The sequence below is a fragment of the Bubalus kerabau genome, chromosome 8, assembly GCF_029407905.1.
Source record: "Bubalus kerabau isolate K-KA32 ecotype Philippines breed swamp buffalo chromosome 8, PCC_UOA_SB_1v2, whole genome shotgun sequence".
NCBI lineage: Eukaryota > Metazoa > Chordata > Mammalia > Artiodactyla > Bovidae > Bubalus > Bubalus kerabau.
The window spans coordinates 18,399,327-18,417,539 of record NC_073631.1 but is presented as its reverse complement, the minus strand read 5'-3'; the positions used below and the strand labels follow the sequence as shown (position 1 = coordinate 18,417,539).

The following is an 18,213-nucleotide window of genomic DNA, read 5'->3' as shown; positions in this document are numbered from 1 at the left end:
TTTGCATCCCATAAGGTCCCCACATCTCATTTCTCAGAACTGAGCCAAAGGATTAACGCAGACTCATCAGTGGCAATGAGAAAGAAGACTCTCCCCTTATTTTAGACTGATTATCATTCATCTTACACCTCCAAGGGTGAAGAATACCTGCCCACTCACCTGAACAGATCAGATTCATAACAACAGGGAAGAGAGAAGGGAGACGATGATCATTGGGTAGGAAACAAATGTGTCTGCCAGAAGCACTTAATAAAGATGTTCCAAACGAATGAGGGCCAAATTATGACTTTTCATGGATCCTAAAAACTTCTGCAATTCTGGGGATTTTCCTCCATAAAAATGTTTAAAATTACAGATTTCAACTGAGTTGGTATGAAGAAAATGTGGTCCAGACTGGATTCACTATTATAATCAATATTAAGTTTTTTTAAAAAAATTCTGATTTTAAAAATTTAAATGGAGACATTTTCATGAACCCTAGAATCTGGGTCTACTGTGCCTCATGGCTAATTCCATCCTGGGTCTGTGCTCTCTGTCCAACTGGATGGTATACATGTGAGGGTGGAGACCGTGAGACTGTGTGTTAGGCTGTACTGATGCCCTCAAAGCCCCTGTCACAGCACTGTACATCTAAGAACTGCCCAACAAATATGCTGGAGTTGACCTAACATCTCACTGTTTCTTCCTCCAGGGTGAACCTGGCCCTCCTGGTCCCTATGGTCCTCCAGGAGCCCCTGGTATTGGACAGCAAGGTGTTAAGGTAATGATACTTGTCTCTCTGCCCACTGATGATTTCTGAATTTATTGTAAGGCTGGGAGGACTGTGACTTGTGCTCAGTCTTACCCTCAGAGACACAAAGAGTCTGCCTGAGGATGAGTTACTTACAGTCTGGATGCTTGGACACTTGCAATGCCCTAGTTGGGGCCAGTTACCCCAAGAATAATCTATGTATTTTTTGATTGTTTGGAATGAAAATTACTCTTGGCTCCAAATACTCACCCTCTCGCCAGTGTACATCTGGTTCTATTGAGTTTTCATGGACTGTAAATGTTATCACACAAAAATGTCATTAGGATGTGAAATACCTTAACACGTCAGCTATCACCTGCTCACATCAAATAAGCATAGAGGGGCAGAAGTCAGAAGAACCCTGACAGTGAATAAGTAAATGCTGACAGGCTTGTTGGAAACTAGGAAGGGCTGAATCTTCCCAATCCAAGGATTGAATCTGTGTCTCTTACATTTCCTGCATTGGCAGGTGGGTTCTTTACCACTAGCACCAACTGGGAAAGGACTGGAACACCCACCACTCTGGGGCGCTCTGCATCATGCAGGATGTACTAGAGCAAAGGTGCTTATTTTAAATGGCTTTTCTATGTCATTGGGACAATAAGACTTCAACGTGGGGCTAAAACAGAAAGCAGTACAAAACAGTGCACTTCAAATGTAACCAGGTGTCCCCATGGAGGGCATTTAGGCAATAAGCACACTGAGACTCTGGGGAATGTGGAGTTTATACTGGCAGAGTTACTGGAGAAGGGTTCTGAAGGAGATGAAAGGTGAAACACGAATGGCGAGGTGACATGGAACAGGACAGGGTGGGGAGGGGACGGGACGGGAGGCGTCCCAGGACAGTGGTGGGGGCCAGGGAACAGCACAAGCATTGTCAGGTGGTCTTCTCAGTAATCAGAGCGAGTTGCACACAGTCTGTTCTGCCAATTGCTAATCATTTCTGAAAACTAAAATTGCATTTAGATAGGAAGGAATGAGGAACATTTGGGGGTAATTTGTTCACTTAAATTCAAGGCGTTTTTTCAGGCTCTGATGTTTAGTCACTAAGTCGTGTCCGACTCTGCGACCCCATGGATGGTAGCCCACCAGGCTCTCCTGTGCATGGGATTCTCCAGGCAAGAATATTGGAGTGGGTTGCCATTTCCTTGTCCAGGGGATCTTCCCGACTCAGGGATCTAATCCATGTCTCCTGCATTGGCAGGCGGATTCTTTACCTCTGAGCCACCAGGGAAGCCCTTTCCTCCTTTAGGTTTTTTTTTTTTAATCTTTATGAATTTGAAAAGTTTGACATTTTTGCTATATATCTTTGTTGAAATCTCCAGAGTACTTTGTGCTATGTGTGTTCTTTATTTAAAAACTCAAGCTTGCATTCAATTATTTCTTCCTCGTAGGGGCAAAGAGGCCAGGAAGGAAGAACTGGGCCTCCAGGACCTACTGGTGTAGGTGAACCGGGCCAGACAGTGAGTAGCAAAAAGTTCTAGGTGGAATTAAAAGGATAAATTCTCATGTGCTCCTTTGGGTTAGACTATGGTTAAACTAAGCTATCTTTATCTTTTTGAACAACAAAAGTCAATAAATATATAAAGGTCAGATCCAAGTGTTAGTCTTCATAATACTTGAAAAAGGGATAATTATATTTATAGGATATGTACATAGGCTCTCTCTTAGTATAATCTCTTATGAAATTAATCAGCTTGTCCATGAAGAAAAGCGTTCTCATATGTCAAATTTTCCTAGGAGATAGGAGATCTAGGTTCAGACTTAATATCTATAATTTGTAATTGACTTTCCTATAATCATGAGAAAAATCACTGAGTATAATCCCCCAATACTGAGTATACTCTAAAGTTAGAATTGATAATGGTAGACAGGTAATACCTGTGCTATTTGCAGCTTCTACCTTATGTAGCTTTGATATTCACTGTTGTTGGAAAGGAAAAAATTTTCTATCAAAAGAGACCTGGAGAGGAAATGAATAAAACGTGACTTCTGGAATAAGAAGGTTTTAAACTTTTCAAGTAATCATTATCCTTCTAGAAAAGAATAGTAGCTCAAATAAAAACAACCAACTTAATAGTTGGTCTCTCAATGGGGTTTTGTAGTTCCTCACACATAAATATTAAGACAAATGCGTGCTTCCTTGCTATACTCTGGGAGTGAAATAGCAGCATGCTATTTGAGGGTTAGACTTTTCACCAATGTCTGAATACACAGATTCAAAAAATAGAACATCAAATAGCCGGAAAATATACTGGTTGAATTATCTGCTGTTTCCACTCACTAGATAGGACTTGTAAAACTTAACCACTGAGAAAGAGCATGAGTTCCCTGCAGACACTGCTCATTCTACACTAGAGCAGACTGGAAACCTAGAAAAGCAAAGTGAAATCAGCGAGAAAGACAGAGGCCCAGACATGCTGCCATGTGTAGAGGGAGTACAGCAGAGAATTTGGGATGTTTTCGACAGAAATGCAAAAAATCTTCTCACAATGTTCTGAATAAGTGGGAATAAAAATGAGTTTCGTGTTTCAATGTCAAATCTTTATGAGCTGTCCAAAAGAAACCTAGGTTTTTGAAACAAACATAAGACTTCTTCTTTTTCTTCCATATGCCTACTTTTAAAAAATTAATTTATTTTTAACTGAAGGATAATTGATTTACAGTATTTTATTGGTTTCTGCCAAACATCAACATGAATCAGCCATAGGCTTACCACCTACTTTTAACTTAATAAACAGCTCTGCCTTGCTGTGCTGAATCCTAAAAGAGACTGCATGGCTAACCAAGGGACAATACGTGACCATATATGTTGAATTATTCATCATGAACTGGGTGTTATATAAGACATCTAGGCTATATGCAGTAGAAGTCCAGCATCAATTCTTAAAGATACAAATAGTTTCATGAGTAATTGACTTGGAGACTCTGATGGCATCTTCTCCACTGTTACTCTTCCCACAAGCCATACCTATAGCCCCATATGAACAGACAAAAGGAGAACAAAACTGAGCGTGTTAGGCTGGCCTAGCTGGAAGTAGACTCCTGTTCTCTTCATGAGCACAGAGTATGAAAATATTTGTGTCCTAGGTGAATGCTCACCAAACCACATCCATTTTAAAGATGGTTCTAAATAAGCAAATAGACGGAACGTCACTCAATCTCATTTCCTAGCTCTACTACCATCCACTGAGTGACTGAGTGGCTGGGTTGGAGACTATACACAGGAGCGACATCAACTTCCTTTGAACAAAGCTAACTTGGATGTTGGCACTGCTGACTATGCCCAATCTGCAAACGGTACATGGAAGCCTGATGCCACCTTTCTCTGGACAGGGCCAGTTACATTTCTGATAGTATGCTGACTACCACGGAACTCCTTCATAATGGAGGGGGCCATGATGATGGCCATAATTGGTGAGGGGTGGGGGCAAGCAATTAATTAATAATCGAGAGAGGATTTGCCATTACTATCTACCATTGAAGGTCTTACTGTCTCCATAGATTTACTACGATGCAAACACATATGGATATATTTTCATTTATGTTGCTTCAAATTCATGAGTTTCATATCTCTGAGAAAGCAACAATTTTGCAAGTTATTAGTTATGATCTCTTCAGATATTTTCTTTTTTACATTATTTATTTAAGAACTCTATTGTTTAGTTGCATTTTGGGGTGGTTTCCTAAAACCTAACATAATGCACAAATTTATTTTTCTCTACTTAGAAAATGTCCTTAAATCATCCCTTTTGTTTTTAACTTAATAAGTATTTTAAAAAATTCTTGAAGCTATTTTAAAAACTCTACCTCTTTTTATTAATATATTTTTGCTATACTGTCCTCTTCGCTTCTTGTATTTCTATTCTTAAGACCATTAATCATTTAAAGTCTGCCTTCCCCTTTTTTGGTATCTATTGGTTCACTTTTACTCACTGAGAATTAATTTCTTATATGTTTTGTACCCTGGCATCTGAATTTATTGTCAGCCAGGTTTAACTGTGAAATCCCAAGTGTTCTATGTTGGAGCGTGTTTGAGAGGAATGTGCATTTATTTGCATCTCTTATGTATTCCAGGCACACACTTGATGTTAATGCCTTGACTAAGGTGTCCCAGGACCACCAACATGGTGTCGCTTGAAACTACAAACCCATACGCAGCATAGGACCCGGTTAGGAGTTGTCAGGTCTACTTAGAGCCCAAGTGAAGTAGACACGATTCTTGTCATTCATAACACTGTGTTGATGGGAGCACTGTGATCTACCCTGCCCTTTCATTGGAGATATATAACTTAGAAGGTCCTAGTTTTATGGGGGGATTTCAGTTCTAATTTCCTCCTCATCTTCCACTGAGTGAGCCTAAGTCTTCGTTCCCACTTTTTCCTCTTAGACTCCTGGACTTTGCCCTAGGACACAACCACACTTTTCACCCAGAACAGTCACAGTGTTAGCTTATGGGCATACCTCTAGTGTTCAGCTCTCTTTTTGTTTTGAAACCCTGTAACTTCCCTTTATTATTGATTTTTGGGGGGGCCTTCATTTTAAAGAAAAATTTGTATTATTTGCTTTTCTCTTTGTAGCTAGAGGGTTTTCACGGTATTGGCAGAACATGAAATTCTTGTTTGTTTTCTTGTGATCTAAGCCACAATTACACAAATTAGAGTGACACTGTGCAGTCTGTGAAATAATTGGGAACTAAAACCATAACAAAGAGGGGATACATCTCAAGGAATGTATGAAAATACTGTCCCAAAATATCATAATAAAAATCAATAATGAGTTTTTGAATTATTTCAAAGTAACATAAAGGCTTATCTTAGGGCTGACAAAGCTTCTGCTGAAAGTTGTTTACATTTGTTTCTTTGCCTGAATCATTTCAAGTGGTTTCTAGTTTAGTACTAACTACTCTTTTTATACAATAGTCATATAAATCTGATCAAATGAATTAATATTCCAGCTCCTTGACTGAACTATGAACTGACAGCTACTATCTTTAATAATATGATTATCACTAGTTGTGTGTTGGTCTGACAGATGACTGATTAAAGAATAATAAATTGGTTCAACAGTCTTAGGGTGCTCAGTTTGGTTTTTTGGGAGCACTTTCAGTAAGAAAAATCCCCTGAAGTAAAACTAATTATTTTGAAGTTAAAAATAAATTTCACTGAATATTAAGGATAATTTTTAATATTATTTAGCATATTTATCTTTAATGCCTACAACGTATATTGAAACCACTTTAATTGATTATCCACACTGCTGCTGCTGCTGCTGCTAAGTCACTTCAGTCGTGTCCGACTCTGTGTGACCCCATAGACAGCAGCCCACCAGGCTGCCCCGTCCCTGGGATTCTCCAGGCAAGAGTACTGGAGTGGGTTGCCATTTCCTTCTCCAATGCATGAAAGTGAAAAGTGAAAGTGAAGTCGCTCAGTCGTGTCCGACTCTTAGCGACCCCATGGACGGCAGCCCACCAGGCTGCCCCGTCCCTGGGATTCTCCAGGCAAGAGTACTGGAGTGGGTTGCCATTGCCTTCTCCGATTATCCACACTATTGAGATTATTAAGGAAGATAATGATAATAGACAATTATATTTTATCTTGTTAATGTCTCATATAAGGCATTTCTGGTCAGACTCCGTTAATTGATAATTAGTTTCTTCCACTAGATATGTTTTAATTAAAGGTGTTCATTAGAAGCCAAATAAGAATGTCAGAGTTATAACTAGATCTGATAGCCTTTGAAAAAGATACTTTTTTACTGAGCATTTTTGTCTTTTAAAAAATAGTCTGTTGGTACCATCTTAATAAATTGAAAGTATAGTTCATCTAACCCAAGTACCTGCTCTTTCTCTTCTCTGGTTAGCAGTCATCATTCAGCTCGACTGTTTAACTAGAAAACTTGCGAGTATACTGATGGTGTAGAAGATTATGCTGGCAGTTTCCAGGTTTCCAGTAATTAAACCTTGAATCCCTGTTGTTTTAAATGCCCCTAAGTGATTGTTCACAAGCATTAACTCTCTGTTCTCAGCAGCTTGGAAAATGGGACTCCTCAAAGTCTTCATTATTTTCATTTTCACCTTGGCTAATGTCTTCCAGAAATGCAGAGATGGACGCAAATGTCAGTGCTTACTCTATGTGGCATGCGTCTCTCCACGTTGCTTAACACAGACCATACTCTGAGACTACTTTATTTGTAAAAACTTCATAAAAGGACTTTCTTAGCAATTGAAGGATCCAGGGAAAACAATTTTGATAGTGATGGCAAGCAGATATTTATTGAGTGCTTAATATGTAAGAGCTTTACATCTCTCTGATCTAGTCCTTATATTAATACATGTGGTTGAGGTAGATACTGTTGTTACCACTATTCTGATGAGAATGCTGAACTTAGATGGAATTATTTAAGATCACACTGTTGATATGTAGCAAGAGGTGGCTTGAACATCAGTCCAAATGACTCCCAAACCTGCTTTTAGTTTATCATGCAAGACTGTAAACTCCATGAGACAAGGAGTGGGGCTGTCTGCTGTTTTCAGACGCTAGCACAGCGACTTGCACCTACCAGGCGTTTGGTAAACATTTGTTGAATGAATGGGGAAAAAAATTGAATGAACTGGAAAAAGACTCCTTTGCATTCCATGAAAATTGGGTTATTTTCATTTGAGGAAGAGGAATAACTTGTTAATATTTTTTTGTACAGTGTGTAATATTAGATAGGGCTTCTCTGTCTAGTTTGTAGTCTAGTTTTCACACCATATTTCTTTTTCTCTTAGTTAATTGCTCTAACATTAGATTACTCTGTCATGGATATTAGGACTTTGATTAAGCCCTTGGATGGTTAAAAGCTAGTTTTCCCATAAGTACAGCAATTTAAATTGAATTAAATGCTAGTTTTTTACTTTAATTAAAGCCTTTACTAAATTGGCTATGCATAAATACTAAAGAAGGCTGTCTTTTAAAAGATATGATTTTAAGGAAATCCCCCAAAAATTAGATATGGGGTACAATTAGTTTTCTCTCTCACAAATCTGTAGTTGTGATCGGCCACTGATGTGCATAATGCTGTATCCTAGTTCTGCTCCCAGACTTGAGTAGAAAACATCTCTTAAATCACCCTAGATTACTGTAGACTGAGCCCCAAGATCACTCAGAATGTCTACAGGGGGGAACCTCCTTTGGGGCTCTGGGCAACTCCATCTTGTTCCATCATAGATTTACTTCCCTGCCAAGAGAGTCCTAATTATCTTTCTACGTCCACTAGAGGAAAAGCTCCAGTTCATGCATCAACCATTCTTGTTGTTAGTCTCCTTTCTACCTTTTTTTTTTTTTTTTTTTGCCTTCTGGTTAAGAAGAAAGAGAGAACAAATTTATAATCTTTTAAAATTCCCGGTGTAAGTGAATATTTTGTTTTTGTCTTTTTCAACTAGCATGCTGCCCGTTCATCTGTTTCAAACCCTGAGACTGCACTGTTTTTCTTTCCTTATGTGAGAAGTCCTCACCTTACTGAATGCCTTTCTGAGCAAGAGTCACGCGGACTTCTTAATTTTAATCATTGAGATCAAAAGTCTTGTTACCTCTTAAAAGATTCTATCAAGATTTCTATTTGCACATAAACCTCCAGGGGATTCAACCAGTTCCAGAAAGAATTCAAGTCTGAATCCAAATTTATCAGGATGGAAATTAAAACAGCATGTAAACAGAATTCAGTGCTTTAAAACAGCTGTGCAGTGATTTCTTCCCCTGGTGCCTAATTAAATTATTTCATCACTTTGCATCCTTTTTCGGGCCACACAGTCCTAGATTTTTAGCCTTTCCTCATAGGATTGATTTCCTCATCCTTATTCTGAAGTATCACTTCACTTCCATTTTCTGCCAATTTGAGAACATTAGAATAGAACATCTTATGCTAATCAAATAGAACAATTATTTAATACAATGAGAATATTATTCTTCACAACCGTATGATTCTACTTATCAGCATGGTATGTACTAAGAGGATTGATTCTCACTAATCATGTGAATAGGACTATATCATTGCATGCCCCTGTGAACTGAAATGTGACCATTATCTTTCTTCCTCTCTCCTCCCTTCCCTCTCCTCTCTCATATTTTCTCTCTCTCTTCTTTTGCTCCTCACTCTCTTGTATCCTAACCAGGGTCCCCGCGGGCCTGAGGGACCACCAGGAGAGAGAGGCTTACCAGGAGAAGGACTTCCAGGACCAAAGGTAACAGCACCTTCTACATGGAGGAGAAATGCATTCTATTGCATGATCATGAATTATAAATTCAAAAACTGTGTCCTAGCCAATTATCCCAGGTCAAGTATTTTCCTGATCATCTTCATGCTATTAAATGAATTTGTATGTAAATTTTCCCTTAACATGAAGCTATAGTGACATCTGCAATTATAAACAAGTAATTGCAAGGCTGCTGCTTCATACAATTACTGCATATGAAATTAGAAAATCTCTTAAAGTCATTCATAGTCATTAAAACCACAGGGATAAATAGCATCTTTATGCCCAGAAATTAAGTTATTGAGCATAGCTATATACCAAGTTTTGGAGAAGGAAATGGCAACCCACTCCAGTATTCTTGCCTGGACAGAGGAGCCGGGTGGGCTGTGGTCCATGGGGTCTCAAAGAGTCGGACACGACTGAGCGACTAACACACACACAACTTACCAAGTTCTACCCACAGCTTTGTTCTGTGAAACAGACAAGAAACAATCTAATAAACCAATTTATCATACTATTACCATTAATATAAGAAAGGTAACGGGGGTGGATGGAGGGAATCGAATTTGCCTTATTACCAGAAGGAGCAAAATGTTATGCAAGAACTACCTCTCACCTGGCAACTGAGATGTTAAGTGTTTGCGCTGCCTCCCACATGTAATTCTTGTAGCTCAAGTTCCTCTAGACCAGGGCTTGCAAACTTTCTGTAAAGAACTAGACAGTAACTATTTCAGACTTTGTGAGCCATGTGCTTTCTGTTGCAACCACTTAGCTTCTGTTGCTAAAGCATGAAGGCAACCCTCAACAATGGGTGATCTTGGCTGTGCTTCAGTAAAGCTGTATCTACAAAAAACATGCAGTGGGCTGGGGTTGGCCAATGGGTTGCTGATCCTTGGTCTAGACTCTTTACCCATTATATATGGCTCACTTGCTAAAGGCCACACAGGAAATGATTTTCTGAGACCCTTTGTGCAGCAACAACAGAATTTCAGGGTAGGTAAGGTCCCTGGGTTGGGAAGATCCCCCAGAGAAGGGAACAGCTAGCTACCCACTCCAGTACTCTGGCCTGGAGAATTCCATACAATCCATGGGGGTCGCAAAGAGTCGGACACGACTGGGCAACTTTAAATAGACTGAAAGTGAACTTTTACAAGGATAAATTGGGGGTCCTCTTTTCTCCTTTCCTAAAATGTTTCCCCCAGACATACACGCATGCACACACACTACCCCGAGAAACCTGTGCTGTTTTCTAAGTGTTTGAGACCTTCCACTTCATTCAGTCGAGTCACTGAGATCTGACCTTCTCAGTATGGTCTTACACTCTAAAATTGCTTCTCATTTTCAGCCTCTTCCACCATGATCAATATTCAATTATCTATGAGAAACCTAAATCTCCACTGAAGGGAAATCAGTTAGCTAAAACAAATATATCATATGAAGTTGTGAGTGACTGCTGGGCTGAATTTTAAAAGAAGCCCTTGTTAACCAACACATTTTAATTTGTTATAGTAAATGGAAATAATATGTTGGAAAAGGGGATATTACTAATGCCCTCACCTAACCAAAATATCATCACAAGAAGGCAGAGGTCAGCAATTTGGCACCACGTTTCAGAAAGTTTTATCATACATAATTTAATCTTTTTGGCACATGGTAAATTTATAATTATGTACAGCCCAAACAACCCAGAAAATTCAAACAGCTAGAATTATTTCTCCTTATAATCTGTGGGGTTTAAAGAAATAAATAAATGAGAACAGTAAATAAAACACTGAGAAGCATATTTCAGGGCACGTTTTACTGGCAGTTTCAACGGCATGGTATAATGTTACATTCCTTCATAATAACCCATAGCACTGCATTGCCCTCTGACTCATCAAAGAAAGAACTCTTTATATTCAGTGTTGTTTTAGGACTGACTGTACACAGATGTACTTTGTGGTAACAATCAGAACCCATTAGACAGAATTCTTCACTCCTCAACTAGCAAGACCAATGGGAGTTCTCTGTATGCACTTCTTGGGGCTACTTTGCAACGACATGGGGCTTAAGTGAATAAATAATGACTACAGGAAGACATAAAGGTATATTTTCCTAGGTTTCTTGCAAATGTTCTTTGATTTTACTCTTGGTTCAAATGAATTTATGAAATGTGTGCTATTTCTGATCAATTCTGTGGTTTGTTTTTCATACAAATGGCAAAGTGCTCCGACTACATTGACATGACATCACAACCGGAGCGATTCACATATGCACGTGGCTCTAGAAGCAGACCCCAAAGATTTTCCACAAATCCTTTTAAAACTGAGTTTTCAATAAATGTTTATAAATTTTGGTATAAAACACTTAATAAATAATTCCATCTTAGCAAATGTTATTTCACATACTGAGAGACAGATTTTCATTATGTAATGGATACAGTTACAGAAATGGTAAAGAAACAGAAGGCTGATTGAGTTGGTTGTAATCCATGATTGATTAGATCTCCCACTTTCAGATATTTCTGATTATATTAGGAATGGGGCTCTTTTCCCACTTCAGTGATGCTGTGTAAATTTTCTGCTTGAACAGATTCTTTTATATTTATGAAATGTTAATGCTATTTTTTTTTTCAGTTTACAAATCTTGGAGTTGGAATCACCCATTTGTAGTTAGCAGTGGATTTTGATGTTTTGAATGCTTCACCGAATTTTATTACTGCATTGATAGCTCTCCCATATACTTTCAGGGTGAAAAAGGTTCTCAAGGACCAATTGGCCCACAAGGAGAAGCGGGCCCATCAATAAAAGGGGACAAGGTATTGCATATAGGGTGGATAACAGAAAATATGCCAATAAAATGACTTTTTATTGTTCCTTATGTATGTATATTTATGAACTATATACAACTTGACAACCATACCACACAGGTATCCAGTTAACTGTAAACATTTTAAAGACCGGTAGGAAGGGAAAGCTGCCAGAGAAGGAAGGGATATAAGAAATGTGCGAAAAACACAGACATCAATTAGTTTGGAGTCATACATATATGTCAATATCTAAACACATCATTATATTAGAATAACAGTTGACAGGGATGATTATCTTGGGTGTTGTATTTCTACTCGAATTACTTATTTCTTTTGCTTACTATTTACTGGTAGCTGTCTCTTCTGGATATCTGTATTTAAGTAGCAGAGACAGTAGTAAATGGTGAACTATACAAATTTCAGACATCATACAATTCTTGGTTCAAATAGTTGAGCTCTGGTGGTGTAACTCCAGTTCCAAAACACTCTAAAAATACATAAGATGCTCTTTCTTCCTTTGGAGTAGTCTACTGAGTACAACATAAATGCTGTGTTATAAGTTCAGTAAATTAACTTTTCCAGGTATTGTTGACCTGGCCTTTGTGGTTTCATATCTGGACCTCATGCCAAGAAGACACTGAAATATCAGGACAGTGTCACCTAGTAATTGCAACACTTTTATCTGATTTTCACTCCCTTTCCCTTCTCCTTTCTTCTTTTCCTACTCTTTTATATTCTGGGATTCAAGTGATTAGATAAACGGTTCTGTGATAAGGACTCTCAAAAATACACTATTTTACAGAACAAGGAAGTAGCTTTAATGCAGATATTTAAATGTAATGTAATTCCCCAAAGAGGTCTGTTATATGAGTTGTTGAATATTTGCAGAACAGTGATTATGAGTTGGGTTCGGAGTTGGAGGGAGAGGACTTGAATCCATCACTTGTGTGACTGGGAGATGAAAGTAGTAAAGTGTTAGCTGCTCAGTCATGTCTGACTCTTTGTGACCCCAGAGACTGCAGCCAGGCTCCTCTGTCCATGGACTTCTCCAGGCAAGAATACTGCAGTGGGTAGCCATTTCCTTCTCCAGGGGAGTCTTCCCAACTTAACCTCATCTGGAAAATGGGGGTGCTTACTTTCAGAGGGTTTCTGTGAGGATTAAATGAGATAAAGCATGAAAAGCATTTGGCACAATGAATGCCTCATGATAAGCAATCAAGTTCTGAATCAGAATAACCCAGCTTTGAATTAGAACTTGAGTCCATTACCTGTTTCCTTCTATGGACATTTATTTAGACTAGGGGTTGACACAAAGTGAACCACTAAGAGGCCTGTCTTAATGACAGGCTCAGGTTTTTAATATTATATAAATTATGACCTAATCATGTGCTTTTGTTCACAAAAGCATATTTATTTAGCCTAGGCTTTGGCAAACTATAAGGTGGGCTGCCAATATGTGTAAATACAGTATTCAACAGACACACCTATTCATTTAACTACTGTCTGGCTGCTTTTGTACTACTGAAGCAGCATTCACTGGTTTTGCAAGAGACCTTATTATGACTCTCAAGCATAAAATATTTACTATCCAACTGTTCAAGAAAAAGTTTGCAGATACTGACGTAATCTAAATATAATTGACATTAAAATAAGTGTATTGGGCTTCCCTGGTGGCTCAGTGGTAAAGAATCCACCTGTCAATGTGGGAGACACAGGTTCGATTCCTGATCTGGGAAGATCCCACATGCTGCAGAGCAGCTAAGCCCATGTGCCACAACTGTTGAGCCTGTGCTCTAGAGCCCGGGAACCGCAGCCACAAGAGAAGCCACTGCAGTGAGACGCCCATGCACCGCAACGAAGAGTAGCCCCTGCTTGTGGCAACTAGAGAAAACCCATACAAAGCAATGAAGACCCAGCACAAATACAAATAAGTAAATAAAGCATATTTATCCACGTTGCCTAGTCCAGTGGTCAACTCTCGGTTGTCAATTTACTTGGCCTATCAGTAGCATCATCCGCTAGGATCCTCACCTTCTTGAAAGAATATCTTCACCTGATCCCTCTGGCTGTATACTTTTCGGTCTCCATTGCTGGTTCTTCTTCATCTCTCTGACCTCTAATACTTGGAGCACCCAAAGGGGTCAGTCCTTGAACCTTATCTCTTCTCTTTCTACTTGAAAACTCACCCAGTCTTAACTTCAAATACCATCTATATCGTGAGAGCCCCAAATTGACATCTCCAGCTCACACCCCTCTCACCGACTTGATACCTCTGTTTGGATGTTTATTTTAGGGATCTCAAGCTTAACACATCCCAAACTGAGCTGCTGGTATTACACCCTTCCCTGGCCTTGCTTCATCTCAGTCTTTTCCCTCTCAATAAGTGACAAGTATGTTTTCCCAAGTATGTTATCTGGTCCCATCACTTCATGGCAAATAGATGGGGAAACAGTGTCAGACTTTATTTTTTGGGGCTCCAAAATCACTGTGGATGGTGATTGCAGCCGTGAAATTAAAAGACGCTTACTCCTTGGAAGGAAAGTTATGACCAACCTAGATAACATATTGAAAAGCAGAGACATTACTTTGTCAACAAAGGTCCGTCTAGTCAAGGCTATGGTTTTTCCAGTGGTCATGTATGGATGTGAGAGTTGGACTGTGAAGAAAGCTGACTGCCAAAGAATTGATGCTTTTGAACTGTGGTGTTGGAGAAGACTCTTGAAAGTCCCTTGGACTGCAAGGAGATCCAACCAGTCCATCCTAAGGGAGATCAGTCCTGGGTGTTCATTGGAAGGACTGATGCTAAAGCTGAAACTCCAATACTCTGGCCACCTCATGTGAAGAGCTGAATCATTTGAAAAGACCCTGATGTTGGGAAAGATTGAAGGCAGGAGGAGAAGGGGACGACAGAGGATGAGATGGTTAGATGGCATCACTGACTTAATGGACATGAGTCTGAGTGAACTCCGGGAGTTGGTGATGAACAGGGAGGCCTGGCGTGCTGCGATTCATGGGGTTGCAGAGTCAGACACGACTGAGTGACTGAACTGAACTGATGTTTTCCCACAAACCTCAAAGATATCCTCGATCTGTAGCAAATCGTGATGGCTTTACTTGCAAAATCTATCTAGGATCTGAGCACTCCCCACCACCTTCACTCAGCCTGGTCCAGGCCACAATCATCTCTCATACGGACATCTCTTCCATTTGTTCTCAATGTGGCTTGCAGAGTGAACATTTGAAGACTAAGCCAGATCTTTTACTCCTCTGCTCAAAATCCTCTAGTGGCTTCTCAGCTCACGTAGAGAAAAGCCAAAGCCCTCACAATGGCCTAAAAGGCCCTATTGATTGCTCTGCCTGAGCCCACTGACACACATCCCTGACTTCATCTTCCAGTGCTTTCCCTCATGCTCACCAGCTCCAGCCACATTGTCTCCTTGCTGTTTCTGGAATGTTCTAGGCATCTTCCTTGCATGGAAGTTTGCTTTGCCTGGAATGCTTCTCCTCCAAGTTTCTACCTGGTTTATCCCTCTCATCAGTGAGACCATCCTGAATCACCTTTCCCCAGATTGCAGCTATCTCTCCATTCCTCCATTTATTTTTCTCTTTAGCGTGTACCATCATTCAGCATACTATTATTTCTTCTGTCTTGTTTATTATCTTCTGTGTTCCCCAAGAAAATGAAAGATCTATGAGGAAAGAGAGTTTTGTCTGTTTTGGTCACTGCTATTTCCCCATGTTGGAGCAATTCCTAGCACACAATAAACACTCAACAAATATTTGTGGAAATACATAGAGAAAGGATGAATGATATTGTTCTCACTGATAACTCTCACTTTATTTCTCAAAATTATTCATGGAATAAGAAGGTGAAGTTCTTTCATTTTGCTGCACTTACCTTAGATAATTTCTTAAGTTTTAAAATGCATTTTCGTTAAGATTTGGAGGAAAAAGGTATTTAGAAATTTAAAAAATATTATTCTTTAATTCCTTTCTCAAATACTGATCTTCTTACATCCTATGAATTTTATATGTTTTAAATATTTAAATATTTCTATGATCTTAACAAGAAGTGTTTGTGTCATTATAAAAACAAATTTTGAATTTTTGGTTTCTCTATGGAAAAATGATTGATGAATATAAGCTGGTGCAAACGTACACCATTTTTGACCAAATAGCAAAAACATTATTCATTATTTTGGCAAATTTGAACCATACACTATTTAAAAGCAATGGTGTTTTGTAACTTGCCATGTTGAACTTCTTTATGGTTTAAAAGATAGACTTTAATCCATCATATTGCAAGATTAGCAAAGTGTGAAAGAATGAGGTTAGCTGTATTCTTATATTTCTGGCTTATTTCTACACAGGGGGATACGGGACCTGTGGGACCCCAAGGACTGATGGGCATCCCTGGAATTGGGAGTCAAGGGGAACAGGTAATTGATGCTTTCTCTCTTTCCCTTTCATGCAGAACATTCTGGCCTAAACCTGGTGTTCACTGAAGGCCAGTCCAGCAAACAGCTATAAGTACATTTGACAGTGGAATTGCAATGCTATTGGTTCAGAGGGTAAAGCGTCTGCTACAGTGCAGGAGACCTGGGTTCCATCCCTGGGTCGGGAAGATTCCCTGGAGAAGGAAATGGCAACCCACTCCAGTACTCTTGCCTGGAAAATCCCATGGATGGAGGAGCCTGGTGCAGGCTACTGTCCATGGGGTCACAAAGAGTCAGACACGACTGAGCGACTTCACTTTCACTTTCACTTTCATCCAAACGGGTATGTAGGAAGAGATAAGATGGTTCCACAAGATTCTAGTTTTGAGAACTTACAAAGACTTAAAAAATAAATCGTGTGTTTCTTGGTGCTGTGACTAGTAACATTAAAGCCAATTTACAGGCTGAGGGTTTTGGAGTTTTTAGTTTCCCAAGGGAAACGAAATATTTTATTTACCTGGTGGGTTGTGTTTGCTTTTCCCCTTGAATCTTTATGACTGATGAAATCCCATTCTGTTCTGATGCCAGTAGAATAGTGTTTCCCATTTTCTAGCCACATAGCAATCTAGAAAAAAAAAAAAAACCTAAACAAGGACCAGCATTAGAGGCACTCACTTTACTGAAGGGGCACCGTTTCTGAATAGAAGCAAACCACAGAGCAGGTTTATAAATGACTCTTGGTCCCTCTTGGTCAGAAGAAAGGAAAGATCTGTGAGTCTGTCTCTGCATTTATGGCTGGAACTTCTTCCAAATTCTTCTGATCATAACTTTTCAAAAAGCGAGGCAATTTTGTTTAACTGAAATAATATGAATATAACATTACTGCCTACCTATATGATCTCATTTAATCAAAGTGACCAACAAATCCAAATTTATTTTGAATGTCCTCGTGTGTAGAAAGTGGCAAAAAGTTTAAAATTTATGATTATGGTTTGAATTATTCCATTGCCTAGTGAACAAATAGTACTTCCTTTATCTAGGATGGGTGGCTCAAACAGTAAAGAATCTGCCTGCAGTGTGGGAGACCTCAGTTTTATCCCTGGATTGGGAAGATCTCCTGGAGAACAGAATGGCTACCCACTCCAGTATTCTTGCCTGGAGAATTTCATGGATAGAGGAACCTGGTGGGCTATAGTCCATGGGGTTGCCGAGTTGGACACGACTAAATAACTAACACTTATCTAGAATAGGGAGAGAAGGATAAAAAAAGGAGATAATTGAGAATCTCATTATTGACATAAACTCTTGAGTTTATTTTTAATTATATGCTAATTAATCAGTATTTTTTGTTGTTAATTCAAGCAACAGCCAAGTTGGATATTACTCCTTTTTCTATTTCCTTTCCCTTGGTAGCGGTCCTAGTATAATACATCAGGGGGATTAAGGTGCAGGAGAAGCCAAGATAAATCTGTATATAAATATTTAGATAATAATTAAGAGCTGTTGTTTTTGGACCACACGAGGATCATGGCTTGACTATGCCACCAGGCATTCTCAGGCTTCGTGGTTTTCTTTGCTAGTTTCAGCAAGCTCCTGATCTTGGAAGTGACAGTGCTGTTACATCCTGGGTTTCGTGCTGTTCCTGGCGCGGAGTCACCATTGTGGGGCTGAAAATGAGGTTCAAAGAAAGCCAAGCCTTTTCAGATGCTGTTTCTCAGTGGAAGTTGTTCTACAGCTTGAAAAGAAAAAAAAAAAAAAAAAAAAAAAAAAAAAAACCAACACACCTCTTTGACTTCTGCTTTCTCACCCTCTTCTTTTCTTTTTCAAGAGTAAAAACCTTTCAAGGTGTATGTGACCATATGGAGCTGACTCCTACTGGGTAGGAAATTGAATGCAATATGTCATTTGTAAACTGAACAAGAAAAAAAACTTGTTTACCCTTTTGAGACAAAGGATTTATATT

General features: G+C 39.2%; 2 protein-coding genes across 4 annotated transcripts in view; one reads left to right on the top strand and one right to left on the bottom strand.

Moving 5' to 3' along the window:
- The window catches only part of COL28A1 (collagen type XXVIII alpha 1 chain), a 181,480-nt gene that overhangs the window by 45,884 nt on the left and 117,383 nt on the right, over positions 1–18,213 (top strand). Inside the window, exons 12-16 of the mRNA XM_055589814.1 lie at positions 692–760; positions 2,185–2,253; positions 8,946–9,014; positions 11,755–11,823; positions 16,185–16,253. Coding sequence (XP_055445789.1) covers positions 692–760; positions 2,185–2,253; positions 8,946–9,014; positions 11,755–11,823; positions 16,185–16,253 — 345 coding nt within the window. The remainder of the gene's footprint in view (positions 1–691; positions 761–2,184; positions 2,254–8,945; positions 9,015–11,754; positions 11,824–16,184; positions 16,254–18,213) is intronic.
- MIOS (meiosis regulator for oocyte development) overlaps positions 1–18,213 on the bottom strand; it is a 135,862-nt gene that overhangs the window by 102,302 nt on the left and 15,347 nt on the right. The gene's annotated exons all lie outside the window — the stretch shown is intronic.